This window comes from Lonchura striata, chromosome 1 (genome assembly GCF_046129695.1).
Source record: "Lonchura striata isolate bLonStr1 chromosome 1, bLonStr1.mat, whole genome shotgun sequence".
NCBI lineage: Eukaryota > Metazoa > Chordata > Aves > Passeriformes > Estrildidae > Lonchura > Lonchura striata.
Window position 1 is genome coordinate 120,429,140 of NC_134603.1, and position 14,792 is coordinate 120,443,931.

A 14,792-nucleotide genomic window follows, 5' to 3' on the forward strand; every position below is an offset into this window, starting at 1 on the left:
ATTCTTGCAACTGCAAGAGCTGAAGAGATTTTTTTTCTCTGATACTGTAGCAAATATTAAATGTTAGAATTTCAGCACTATGTGAAATTAGGAACCAAAAATTATTAATTAAAAACAAAGAGAAAAGGACTATCCAAAGAAATTTTCTAGATGTCCATTTCAATTGGTACCATGTTCACTGCATATTAAAGCTGACCAGTCCAGGTCTAGGGCTTACAGGTTTTCATTTCTCATCAATGATTTTATATTTCGGTTATGGAGAAAAACTTGGGTTTGTGCTGCTGTTCTCACAAAACAGTTTGGAACCTGTGAATTATTTATGGAAATAAAACCTCACAGAACTTTTACAGTTAGCCTGGTGAATGAGGGAGTAACTCAATGTCCCCACACTTCAAGGACAACTCTCTCACACTTGGCAAAAGAAATTTTCCTACTGATCTGAGCTGGGTCAAGAATGGTCTTGGGAGAAAGTCAGGTTGGGTCACTGGCATCCAGTTGGAATGAAAGGAATTGGGAAAGATACTACATTGAAGAAACAGCTAAGTGCACTTGGTTGAAGTGCCAGGAGGTTCTGGTCTTGATGATTTTTAAAGCAGGAAACACACCATGACACCTTAGATTATTCATAGTAGTTCTATTTTTACTTTCAGTAGTTTGAAAATAAATTCAGCTGTCCCTCAGAAAATGCAGTTAATACCAGCAAAAGCCACTCTGTTTTTGATGCTTCCCAAAATGTGGTAGAACACAATATTGCAATCCTGAAGTTCTGAAATAAAAATATATCAATGTGATAAAATACATAAATCATTGCCACATTTTCACCAATGTAAGTTTGTTTGGGTTCCTCTTTTACTTTTAAGCATTTTTTTCTTTTTAAACATTTATGCAATTTCTTTCTCATTTTGGTCTGAAAGCTGTGTGAAAGCTGTGTCATTAGAACAACTTTTTGGAAAGTAGAGGAACAGTTTTTTCCTCCTAGACATTTAAAACTACATTTAGATGAAAAGTTTTTGTCTTGCTGACTGAGCATTAATGTTCTGAAAGATACACATTGCAAGTAAAGATAGAATTGCTCTTTATAGACATGCTGTTTCATCATAGTGTAGGTTGTTACAAATTTCATGTGGCGAAAAATCCTCTTCATTTCTTCAAAGTCTGTGATTGAGACCATTACAAGATTAGAAAAAGTGAAATATTTTCTGTTTCTAATGCAAGATTAGTTTCTGTGGCCTAGACTATCTAGTTCCATGCTTTGTTCCTTCCTGCTTGTCATCAGTATAGTTTCAGCCAAGTTTAATATTTCCAGCTAGTCTGGTCTTGTCAGGATATCATTTTATAAGAGTAATTTTGGAAACACAGGGTCAGGATGGAAATACGCTTCTCATCTGCAACAATCCATTCATATAAAGGAACTATCTGGAAGGATTAAGAGTGTGAAACTTGTCCCTTTCATGGCAAGAATAGGATAGATAAGGTACAAGAGTGGTTTTTAGTGGTCTCATAGGAAGTGTAACTCTCATAGTAATTTGGACTTCTGAAAATAAAATACAGCCTTCACTGTTTTTACTTCTCTATTTCTCTTCTGCTGTAGCTATTATGTTCTGTAGTACTATATTTTAACATATAATACCTAGATGCTACAAGAGATCTTAAAATTATTTTGGTCATCATGACATTTCTTGAGTAAAATGTTAAAAGGCGACTAAAAATTACTTCTAAAGCTGAAAACTTGATAAAATTTCAGGATTGATCCAAAGTTTCAGATATTAAAAACTGAAGAGAATTTTTTTTGCTTTATAAATATGTTTTAGTTTATCTTCTATAATTACACCACGTGTTTGATTTTAAGTGCAAGCATAAATTGATGTAGGCACTATTGAGGATTTAACAAATGTACAAACACATCCCTTAATGTGGAGCAGCAGTGCTACCAGAAAGAAATTAAATTTTTGTAGAAAATTTGATTTATTTCTGGGGACTATTTTACTTTCTGGATAATACAGAGAGAAACTCTTGACTCTTGCCTCATAATCCCAACACACAGGCCTGTGACTATCAGACAGTGCTGTAATTTAGACCCTTTCCTGTCAGGGGTGCAAATTATTAATGTAGATGCCAGCTCTGATACTTGATTTTTTATTCAAGGACTTATCTGGAAAAGAGTTTCCCAGAACAAGGGAAGTATTGGTGCTTCCCTGCAGCAGAACAGCAAGCCCTACAGTTGTACTGAGCCTGGCTGCAAGATATAGCCAAATTTTCATCACCACCCCCAGAGATATTCTGCATCATGTGGCCCAAGATGGCATTGTATTATGTGCCAAAGAAAATGCTGGTCTGTCAAAAAGGAAGAATCCCATTTTTTTGCACAGCCAAACTATTAGAACACTCACTGCATTATTTTGGTGCCACGAACTTTGCTTGCCAAGCCTGAAAAACCTATCAGGAAGCACCTGCTTTCAAGAGGAAACTATTCTGTTATTACATTTAGTTTATTGTGCCATTCACAGATTCTCCCTGGAAACCATGAATTAGACATGATAAATGAACACAAAAACGTTCAAGTGCTGTGCAAACTGCTACAATACTCTAAGCATTAAAACAGATGAAATAAAATCACTGTTCTCAGCACAGCAATATGCCAAAATTTAATAGCTAGAAAAACAGCTACTATCAAACTATGGAACACCATAATAAGGATTCTTTCTCATTAACTTCACTTTAGAAAAATACTTACTTGAATAAATAGTTATGTACATCTTAATTACATAGAATCAATTTTATAGACTTCTGAGCATCAAAAAGGTTATAAGCCAATGTCTTAATTCTATAAATGTAAAAAACTTCCTCCTTCTTCATTCTTGTTTCTCTTAGAAAGTCATACCATAAAACAGAATATGTAAAGGTGGCAGAAGATGTCTCATAACCTTTAATAAAGCACCTGGAAACATTATTTTCAATGACAGCTCATATAAACTGACATATCAACCATAACAGGCTGGGGAAAAACCTAATAATATTCTTCCAATTAATTCTAACCTCTTAGTTTTACTTGCAATTATTTCACTCAGCTCCTAAAACTCAGCTTATTAAGATCCATCCATCATGGTGTGGGTCACACAGTATTTCTAATGTTGGGCTTTCTGGCCTTTGTCTTCCTTGTGAGAGGAAGTGAGAGGACCTTGCCTACACTGAACTCATAAAAGGGAAACTTGCTTTAAAATGAAGAATAAAGCTAAACTGCAAAATAATTACTATAATTCCAGATCATTTATTTATTTAAATTACTTTTATTTCCGTGAACTTAGTCTGCTGCTCCCCTGGAAGAGACACTCCTCATGCTCATCATTTGTGAGAGTGCCAGTTGAATTATTTACCTGTACTTCACATCTGACTTTTTGATGCATAAAGTGGCTGGTTTTATTTCCACCTTTTTCTTTGAGTGATCATATCTATATATATAAAGTTATTGCTTCAGTAATTTGATATATTCCAGGTGAGATTGATACAATATCAGGTGGTGATTATTTCTTTTTAAAAAGCATACCCATTAAAAACCCAGCAGAACTTAGCAACATTACAATAATTCACTACAAAAGACACAAACAGAAGGTCTGTATCTCCCCTGACAGTTCAATCAATCATTCCCACGAGACAAACATCAGCAGAAAAATTAATAAATGAACTATTTATCCTATTGAAGCATGACTTATTCTGTAATTAAAGCAGGTTATCACCTGCCTATATGTTTCTCTATTTATAAAATTATTTGAAATACAAAGTGTTGCAATGTCCAGATAGATAATTGCTTTTCTGAAGATACTTTGGTGTCAAAAGGAAGCACATTGTTGATATATAACTGTCTTATTTAATCAGAACAAAAGCAGGAGAAAAAAAACTGCAATTCAGATAGCTCCAACTGGATGCAGGCAGCAGTGTCTGCATTTCTCCAAGACTTACTGCTCCCACTATCTAATTTGATGATTAAAACTGAGTTCTAATTGGAACCAAAATCCCAAATCCCCATCTGGATCCTGCTCACAGCACTATGAACTCAGTTCAACACCTGTCTGTCTTATTTATATAAGAATCACGACTGATGTGTTTAAATGTCTGCAGTAATTTCCACCTGTCCATCTGACTCTTGCTGATCACTGCCTCTGCTGCAGGGATCGATCAGCAGCATGGGGAAGCATTTGGTTCATTCCAGAGCAATACCTGCTGCTCACTCAGCAACCCCATCGGTCAATCCATCTCTGCTTTTTCACAGCTGCTCCCTCCTCTTTCCTTTCTTGGCCAAACATCACTTGCACACTTTACCACCCAGGACTATCCCTTACCTCTAAAAATCAATCACCTCTGCAGTTCATCCTGTAAGTAAACTTTAAAAAAATAATCAATTTTGTGTTTAAGGTTTCTTATAATCTGGGTTTTTTAAAGGTTCTCAAAGGATGAGAGACTGTTTTTTAAAATTCAGACATCACGTATGGCTACTCTTTACATGTACAAAAATTTGTTAATTAAAAATTAACTGTAATTGCAAATGAATTTGAAGAAAAAAAAATCGCTGATTCAGAAGGGGAAATGGCAAGCTTTTACAGGGAATTGAAAATAGTTGGATGCAGACCTCCACCCTATCAAAGGAAAATCTTTAATCTATAAGCATGTAAAGGGTGGATCCTGTCTGTGGTCCCACACTGCACTGCAGTGAGTTCACACGACTGATGTGGGTAGCCAAGCCTCCCACCCCATTCCTTAGGGAAAGTACTCAGTGCAGTACAAGGGAAGAGCATCACCTGCCTAATTCCAGGCAAGAAGTTTTTGGCAACAGACCCACGGACCATGCCTTGCTCTAACCACTCTCAGGTGCATGCTCTGCAAGGCATGGCAGTAGAGTCACTCTCCTCGTGAAGTCTAAACATCTCATATATGTCAACTAAAAAACCCCCAAACACACCAATAGCTTTGGGTAAATATTCTTGTAAACATACAAAGAGGTAGCAAAGACAGTCAGGATTTCTAATGCATCCTGGTTTCTGTTTCCAGTGCAGAAGCAACTCTTGAGCATGACTAAGAAGATAATTTAGTCATAGTTCTGCTTCAAAGAAGGCCATTAAAACCATGGCCATTAAAATCCCAAACACTAATTTACAGTAAGACCTTGAAAGGCCCCCAAAATATAGTGCATAACCACACTATTCTCTCACCTTTTTCCTCCCATTCCATCACCCAATTATTACAGCACTGAAGCAGACACAACTTACAGCTATGTATATATATTCCCCTGTAAATCAGGGATCCTGTTAATTTTCTTTAATCTTGGCAAATGTGTAGCTCAAGACCTTTCATTAATATTTATTAACTATTCTTTTCTACATTGAGCTTTTAATTATTTAAATCACTAACATATAATTCTATAACTATAGGTTTTATGAGGTGCATTTTTCTTCCCATTGTTCTAAAAGTGAAAAAAATAAAATATTAAGTCCAAATTCCAAACCTCAAGATCTTGCCACACAATAGAGAAACAATCCAGTTTAATAAATGTAGTGAATATCTTATCATCTCACAAACATAATGCATAAAGTGAAAAGAAATATGTGGATTAAAATACCATGTATTTTGATTTCGACCATTAAAAAGCACACAAAAAAAGAAGAGAGAACAGCTTGTCACTGATACACTGATTATTATTGACTTTTGAAGGTTTTTTACTCTCCAAGAGTTCTTTTGATCTTCCCCAAAGAAGATTGTTTTTGCTGCAAAAATATTTTCCTCTAAAATAATATTCTTTCCCCATTATTTTTATATCACTATAAATTCCTAAACTAAATTGTGAGAAATTCCTAACTAAAATATGAGAAAAGACAGAACTTTTGAAAAAATAAATACTTGTCCAGGAGTTATCTGACATTTGGGGGGAGGCAGGGGGGAAATCAAGCTATTTTTCCAAGGAAAATTTTCTCATTCTAAACCTCAAATAAATGACAAAAGGAATTCTTTTTCATACCTTTGGAATAAGATTCCTAGTCACATATCATAACTAGCTATTGAGTGAGATGGAAGGCAAAAAGAAAAGGCCACCAAAAAAAGCTGTAACAATGAATTTCAGGTCTATTTGGCTCAGATTAATCCTTCTGTATTTCTATATGTTTAAAAAAGAGAAAAAAGCAAAATAATCCTATACTCCTAGTCATCAGAAATAAGGCCTGAGGAGAAAGTGAATTGAGTGCTGGCACACTGGAAGCTGTTTCCTCTTCAAAAGATCAACAGGGAAGACGACATATTTCTCCATAAGACAATTGTCTTCAGTTGTCCCTGAAAAGATTGACAGCCAGCATTAAGCTTTAGGGATGCTCAGACGATATTTAATGTCAAATTCAACGTTGAATGTGCTTGTATTTTAAGAACAACACCTGTTACAAAGTCTTTGAATACTACTATCAGTCCCAGAAAACAGAAGGAGCCAGAAACTCTTGGCAAGATAAAGTCCAAAAGAAGACTTATTTTTTTACTGTTTAGAAAATCTCTCTGCTGTCTGGGATTTGAGAATATTGCATTTGTTTCTTTATTTTACTGTGCCTCCCCATCCTCCACCTCTTTCCCTTGACACCTTTTCTTTTTTTCCTTATTTCTTATTTATATATTTTTAGATTGAGTGGGCAAGAAACAGAATTACTCTGTGAGCAGGTTTTTCCTTACCTGCTTTTTCTTTTAGTCACTTTAACACAAGGTAAGATGAGTTTGCTTGTGATAATGCAAAACTGCTGTAGCAACTGCCTTTGTTAAACTTTTGCAGGCTACAGAATATGTAATATATGTACTGTGTTTTTTGTTCAAAAATTCATTTCCTCAGACTAGTACTAAGAGCAGTGAATGCTCTGTAAACCCCTATCTTACCTCATTTATTTTAACATATTCATATACATCTATTTGATTACACTTCTAAATGTGCTTGAGGCACTGCTTTTGTCTTTATTGCACTGAAAAATACTCTGAGTGTCTTTCCTTTACATCCAAAAAGACTGGGAATGTGTATAAAACTGCTACCTGCACAAATAAAATTAAAATTCATAAAATAGAAGTTGAATGTACAAATGTAATTATAACAATAAGAGAAATCTGTTTTCAGGATAAACCTATTTACTCATTGAAATGCGTAGACAGAGAAAAACATAATGTTTGGGGAAGGGAATAAAGGGACATTTACAGAAACTTTCTAGTGGGAATCCAGATAATCATCTATGGTTTGGAAACCCTAAAAAAATTCTTCCACTCACACAAAGTACATGTTCATTCAAATATATGTAACTTCAAATATACAGACTTGATTTGATCACTGCACTGTGTATCAGGTTTCTACTCAAAATCAATACAGAATATTCTTTTGTCACTCAGGAAAAAAGTCCCTTATTTAAAGAATATTTTCACTCTTATCTCAAATGCTTGCCTTGAATACAAATGTAGGGTTTATTTCTCAAGTACTGATGTGTGCTATTAGTCCAACTTTATATTTATAATACTAATCTAAGATTAGTGTGATTACTGAATTATATAGCCTCTGAATGGAAGAACTACAAAATTATAATCCTGTCTTATTTCTGTCTAGTAAAAAATAAGACAACATCACCCAAAACTTTGAATACATCAGTATTTTCTCTAGCAATAACATGGACTCTGAATACAATATACAGTAATGACTATTTTTCATTATTTTAAAGTGATTGCACATTAAAAGTAATGCCTGAATACATTTTTGTTTGCTTGAATCAGATCCTTAGGACTAGAACTCAAAAATTAAGCAAAACATGGTCTTATGATGCCTTGAAACCTTTCCAATTCCATCTTTCAGGTCTAATTTCAGCTCAAGTTAGAATCAGAAGTTACTCTAACTGCTGAAAGTGAAGAAAACCAGATAAACTGACCTTAAATTATGAAGTTCTACACCCCCAAAATTTGTGCCAAAAGAAGATTTTCTATTTGGCTGCCTAATCTAGCCACTTGGTTACTTCCAGCAAAGAGCAACGTCACAACACAGGTTCCAACATCCAATCCCTGTTTTGTATTAAAACACATATTTGCCTTTTTTAGTAATGGAGCTACAGCAAGGTGCAGTGCTGGTCACATCTTACAGAGAAAAGTAGAGAGAGGTAAGGTCTGCTTTTTTGGGACTCTGAGATGAGAACAGGCAATATTCTTTCCAGTTGTTGACCATATATTTTTCCAGTGACAAATGATTAATTCACAACACCCCATTATTTACTTGTTCAAGGACATGAGTAAAAGCACTAAACAATTCTGCATTAAGATAGGAGCAACAACAGAAGCATCTTTGGAAATTTCCCTCTGGCCAACTCACCCCATCCCTACAACAAAGAACTTGACCAGCTTCCCTTCTCTTATTCCTTCAGAGGGACAGTTTGACAGACCACCAGATTTTACACTGTCACTGCTTTGAAGTCTCATTTACTTTGATTAGTGCTTATCATAGTTTGAGTCACCCTTCCTTGGTCACAGGATTTTACAGAATCTCAGAATCAACTCAGTTGGAAAAAACCTCTGAAATCAGCAAGTCCAACCTATGACTGAACACCACCATGTTTACACCAAGTGCCATATCCAGTCTTTTCTTACACACCTCCAGGGACAGTGAAGAATTTCTTTCTAACCTAAGCTTCCCCTAGGACAGCTTGAGACTGTGTCCTCTCATCCTGTCACTGACTGCCTGAAGAAGAGAGCAATCCTCACCTGGCTACACCCTCCTTTCAGGCAGTTGTAGAGAGTCATAAGGTCTCCCCTGAGCCTCTTTTTCTCCAGGCTGAACAACCCAGCTCCCTCAGCTGCTCCTCATAGGACATTCTCTCCCGACTCTTCACCAGCTTCATTGTCCTGCTCTGTACCCACTCCAGCACCTCAATGACCTTCCTGATTTGGAGGGCCCAGAACTGGACACTGTATTTTAGCTGCAGCCTCACCAGTGCCATGTATGAGGCTATGATCACTGCCCTGGTCCTACTGGCCCCACAATTCCTAATACAGACCAGGATGCCAGTGGCCTTCTTGGACACCTGGGCACACACTGGCTCATGTTCAGCCAGCTGCCACCCAGCACCCCAAAGGACTTTTCTGCTGGGCAGCTTTCCAGTCACTCTGCTCCTGGTCTGTGATTGGAGCATATTTTGTCTTTGTCAGGTGGACCATTCTGATCCTGGAGTCTGATCAAAAGCTTTCCCCCCACCCCTGGAAACTCAGTTGTTGCTTTTCTACATCTGACACTGCTGCAATTCTTGAGCCTGTTTGAGGGAGAACCCCCAGGCAGCCAAGAAGCAATTTTCTGCTTTTGAAGTTTCTGTGATACTATTAAGCAGCACATTGACTGGGGTAGAGAGGACAGATTCATCCTGAATGAGACAGAATTTGACAACAAAGTTGCAGAAAGTGTTAGTTCATTGGCTCAACTTAGCAGACATCACCAGTTTGTTTGTGAGACAGAAAAGCAAGTGCTGAGGGTAGCTGGGAAAGAGTGGGGGAGGAATCTGACCCTGCAATCTGGAAAGATCACTGCATACAAAGGCTTTCAGTCTGTACCAACTGACAATGATGCAAAAGAGACAACCTGGTTCTACCCACCAGTGCCAGCAGAAGTATGCTGACATCACATTTGGTATGCTTAAATCTGTATGTTCTCATCAGGTACCTTTCAATCACACCTCAAGGTAACTAAAACAATCAGAAAACTGATTCCATTTTATCAGGAAGGAAAAAAGCACCAGTTATGAAAATTGCTGCTTAGGTGCAAAGATCCTTTTGATAGTACTTGAGCATGATTTTAATTGGAAAACATATTTGAATGTAGAAGTTGTTCAGTAAATAGAGAATTAACAAATTATCACCATTGATACTGAGCAAGAAGGAATTTACTCAGCTTGATCTTCAGGTTAGATGGATAGTGTAAAATTGTCAATAAAAATATGAAGTACATGCTTAATTTGGAATCTGATCACATATGACAGACAGGAGATAATTATAGAACTTCAGCTGTCATTTCATAGTATAACCATATACAGAATTGTTTTTATTTTTAAATTATAAATTAATAACGCTATTTACTGAATCTCTGTTAACTTTTCTCCCTGAGAAAGTCTCACAAATTTTCAGAAACCACCACCTTAGTGTATATTTAATCTATTTAAATAAATAAATAGTGCATGCAGAATATTTTTGTACATATATATATATATATATATATGTGTGTGTGTGTGAAAACAATAGAACATAATTTCCTACCATGCAACCATTTCTGAATGCTTTGCCTAATCTAAACAGGGTTAAGAAGCAACAACATGCAAATTTCCCATTCAAAATTTGAAGTGAAATAACTCACTTCAGACATTCAGTTTCATAATATTTGGTGGTGGAGTTAATTATAGGTTTATATTTGAAATATTTCCACACTTGAAAATGCTATTTTTTTTTTTAAATATAAAAAGAAAAACAAAACTAAACCAAGCAAAAGCCTTAAACCACACACCACTCACTTGAAAATACTTCTGTTTGTTTTCCAAGTATGCAATAAACACATTGTTAACAGAGGGGACAAAAAGTCTTTGGATGACTTGGTGTTTACATTTTGCACAGAGAGGGAAACATTGTGAGAAACCATTAACTTAAATTGTGATGTCAGGCGCACAAAAGTTATTTTTGAGTTGGAAGAAGGTGCCAGCATAAAAGCACATAGGCAGAGCCAAGTGCTCTGATTTGGAAATGCAGAGAAGCAAACCTTTAATGCTGCTCTTCCACATGTGCAACACAGGTAGTGGGAAATTTGCAGGAGACTTCTGCAATCTCCTGCACAACTAATAGTAACACCAAAATTAATCTAATTGCTTTCTTTAGCACATGTTATTGGTTTTATATGTAAAGAATACTTATGTGTACCGTAGTGCAAAAAAAATATCTACTGGGAAAATTCCGAGCACCTGCCAAGAACTTGTTTTATACATTTTCCGAGATATGTAGTATTTCATAGTGTAATTTATAGGTGCTAATTAGACATAAATCACTGCAATAGTGTAGTTTAAAAAGTTCTGTCAATGAAATTTTGACAATTTCGTGCAAAGCAAAGCATATTTTCTAATATTATCTGGAATCCCTTCTTGCACTTTTGCCCGGAATTAGAATTATCCCTCTTCTGGATTAAAGATGCATTGGTGGATTAGTCTATCGCTGATGACAACATAATATATCCTTCCCAGAGGCTTAAACTGGAAAGAGGTCTGTTAACTACAGACCGTATTAAAACAACAGGAAAGAAAAAGAAGGAAAAAAAAGGACATTGGATATGACACCGTTTTAACATTTAAATATCATCATGTGGGAAGTCCAAGTTAGTGAAACATAGCCTCAGGTTCAGTGCCATGGGTCAATCCTACTCTTTCTACAGGCTGTATCACCTGTAAAACTAGTAAAGCATGGGACTGATTCCTGCAAGGATTAGCCATGCCTACTACTTCTAGCTTTATCCACCTGAGCAAGCTCAGGAATACCAGCCACACGGGCAATTTAAAAGAAAGATAAATTAGTTTTAATTTTTCAACTTGATGGTCACATATGTACACACATTTTGAAAAATTGTGCTTCTTTATTTTAATTTTTTGGGCAGTTAAAGAAGTATTAATTTTATATTTAAATTTAGCATTTCCAAAGCAACAAAGCAGATGAGCTGTTTCTGAACTACTTTCTATTTCTGAAACTTTTTTCAGATGACATGAAGTTGATTCATCACTTTAACACTCTAAAGGAGATGTTACGCTATTCTGTATTTTAAGAGACATGCCAGCAGTTTTCCATAGAATAGCATCTTTCTGCAAAGTTTTTCTAGGTGTAAAACCACATAGTACATAAAGCATCTTTCTGTATGAATGTCCTGGAATATTTCACATACTAATAATTGTACAATGACAACTTCTAGAATACACCTGTTTAATATTTAAGCCAGATTCTGGAAAGCTTACTAAAAAGAAATATTTCAATGACTCTAATAAATAGATAATGTGCTGTACTTTCTGGTGAACTTAAACACCTAATTACATTCTTTTTCAATTATATCCCAGGAAAAAGTAGATTAGTTGCTAGCATTAAATTTCAATGTAAGACACCGGGGTCTGTTTTTTGTTTAAGAAAAGGTCAGTCCTTCACTTCATGGAAGTCAGTAAAATCACTGGCTTAAAAGGGTAGCTCAATATGGATGTAGAATCCAGCTAAGAAATAAGCTTTCTACCACACTCGCCTGTTGGTGTCCCTGAGAAGATGGGGATTAGACATTTTTCTGGTGTTTTCTTTAATAAGAGACCTGGATGTCATCACTAATATTACTTGCTAAATTGAATCGTTGAAGAACAGTATAGAATATGTGAAGTGTTTGTGTGTGCAGCTCACAGATTGTGTGCTCCATCCTCTGAAAGGAAACCATTGTGAAGGGGGAGGGTCCTGAGCACAAAGAAGGGAAGAATTGCTTTTCTGGCAAATGGCAGTATCAGCAACAAAAGTCCAATAAGAGCCACATGCTTCAATATGCAGTAAATAATACTCATACACTTTGTCGAAATAAAAGGTTGGAGGATGCGGGGCAAAGGACTTTGAGTTCTGTATTAAAGGAATTTAAAGGTACATCTAAGTAGTCTTATGAGCGATTGCTTTGTAGTGAAGTATCAGTTACACACAACCCTGGATCATAATTATCTGTGTATCCTCAGACTAGCAGAGCAGTTACAATGCTGTTCTGTGCTTCTCTGCAATTGATCTCTGTGACTGCATCATTTTCTTGACGTTTTAGAACTTGCTGATTCAGTAATCACAGTTCAGCTGTCTTAATCACACGGTAATTGAACCATGGAGAGAATGCCAATAATCAACAAGATAGCAATGCTTTCAGTCAAGAAACAGCTAACAGCAACTCAAATCTGAGTTTGTTCTCCACTATCGATGTCTAGATTTCTTAGAAGGGAATTAAAGGGAAGGCAGTCCATTTTGGCCCAAATCCGCTATCTCCCTGCTCCTTTTATTATGCACGAGCCCCGTTAAAGAAGAAACAAAAGTCAAGAAACAGGCGGGTCCTCCCGCACGGCCGGAGGGGGAGCAGGCCAGCCGGGGAAGGCAGCGCCTGGCCGGGGAGCTGCGCGGCGGGGCCGAGCGGGAGGAGCGGAGCGGAGCCGGGCCGGGGCCCGCCCAGCCCGGACCTGTCCCTGTCCGTGGTCCTGCAGCCGGCCCCGCCGCTGCCAGAGCCGCTGCCCAGGGCTCCGGTCCCTCCCCGGCTGCCTGCCTCCGCCAACGCCCTGCAACAGCTGCTGCCACTGCTGAGCCCGATTTACAGAAATTCAGCTTTTGGGGAGATTTCCAACCCCCTCAAGGCTGGGGATACTTAACAAAATAAATTCCCCAAACCTCCTACCAAAGCCCTGCCCAGGCTTTGAGCGTGCCTTTCCCTGGCGGTCTCTCGGCTGCCCGGGGCGCGGGGGAAGCCCCAGTCCAGCGCGCAACTTTCCTGCAGGGAGCCGGGCTTCTGCCTCCTCGGAGCCCCCGCGAAGGGGAGCGAAGACGGAGGGGACCTGGCGCCCTCCTCGTCTGCAAAGCTGCTGAGAAGCCAGGCAGGCGAGCGGGAGAGGCAGAGAGCTCCCTCGCCTCGCCTTCCTCATTGCCGGCTTCTGGTACCAGGGAAACCCCGGCGGGGCGGAGGGAGGAGGAAGCTCCCCCCGTACGCGCAATGCCCCCAGCGCATCCCCTTCTCCGGGAGTCCGGAGCCCCTGCCCGGACTCACGTGTGCCGTCAAACCGGGTGGCGATGGTGTCGAGGAAGGTGTTCTGGGGTGCCAGTAATCCCTTCATAACCGGCATTTTTCCAGCGCGGTGCGAGGTTCCCCATCAAAGTTTGTCTACGAGGGTGGCTCGAGAAGAAAGTGCAGAGGGCGCCCGGGGGAAGGAGGGAGGGAGGAGGCGGAGGGATGGGGAGGAGAAGGAGGATGGGGATGCCGCCGCGCCGCCTCCGGCGCCGGGAGCCCCCCGCTCGTCAGCCGCGGCCCCGCACGGCGCTCCCGCCCCGGGCAGCCGCGCACAGGTGCGGAGCCGCGCCCGCTCCCCCTCCCGCGCCCCTCCAAAGGAAGGGGGAGGGGGGCGCCTGTGGAGAGCCCCGTGGGGAAGGACGGGCGGCAGGAGAGCGGGGAGCTGGGAAAGAGCCACCCTTATCCACCTGTAGCCGAGCCGGGTGGGGCGGGGCAGCGCAGGGACTGGCGGCCCCGGGGGCTACGGAGCGTCCTCAGCCCCCGGCAGACCCAGACACGTTTCGGCTCTAGCATCTGAGAAGGGTCCCAAGCATCTCAGCTCACAGGGACCTTCTTATATGAGTAACAATATTGCAGGGTGAAGCACAGGCTTACTTTGCTGCAAGGAGAAGAAACACCCGTGGTAGATAGCAAATGCCTCTGGAGGTGCTCATTGGACAGTGAGTCTGGGACATGGATAATTCTCCGCCAGCTGTGTGGCCCCAGGCATTATTTGCATGGTTAAGCTATTTCATTTATTTAAGGAATAGGCATTTTTCTGTGATTTTTAGTACATCCTATAGCATTCTTTCAACATTCTTCCCTGAAAAATTCCCAATTTTTTTTTCTGCCAGCCAAAGGGTGAATGAATACATATCCTAGCCTAGAAGGTCTAAGGTGGAAATTCTAATAAATAAATATGTAACAATAGTAATGAAGAAGTGACATTCCATATTCAGATGAGTAACCTGCTCAGACT

General features: G+C 39.1%; 1 protein-coding gene across 1 annotated transcript in view; it reads right to left on the minus strand.

Moving 5' to 3' along the window:
* Positions 1-14,058, minus strand: part of KCNH8 (potassium voltage-gated channel subfamily H member 8) — a 175,748-nt gene extending 161,690 nt beyond the window's left edge. The window contains exon 1 of the mRNA XM_021538123.3: positions 13,814-14,058. Within this exon, the coding sequence (XP_021393798.1) occupies positions 13,814-13,889 (76 nt within the window). The 5' untranslated portion in view covers positions 13,890-14,058. The remainder of the gene's footprint in view (positions 1-13,813) is intronic.
* Positions 14,059-14,792: the final 734 nt, after the last annotated feature.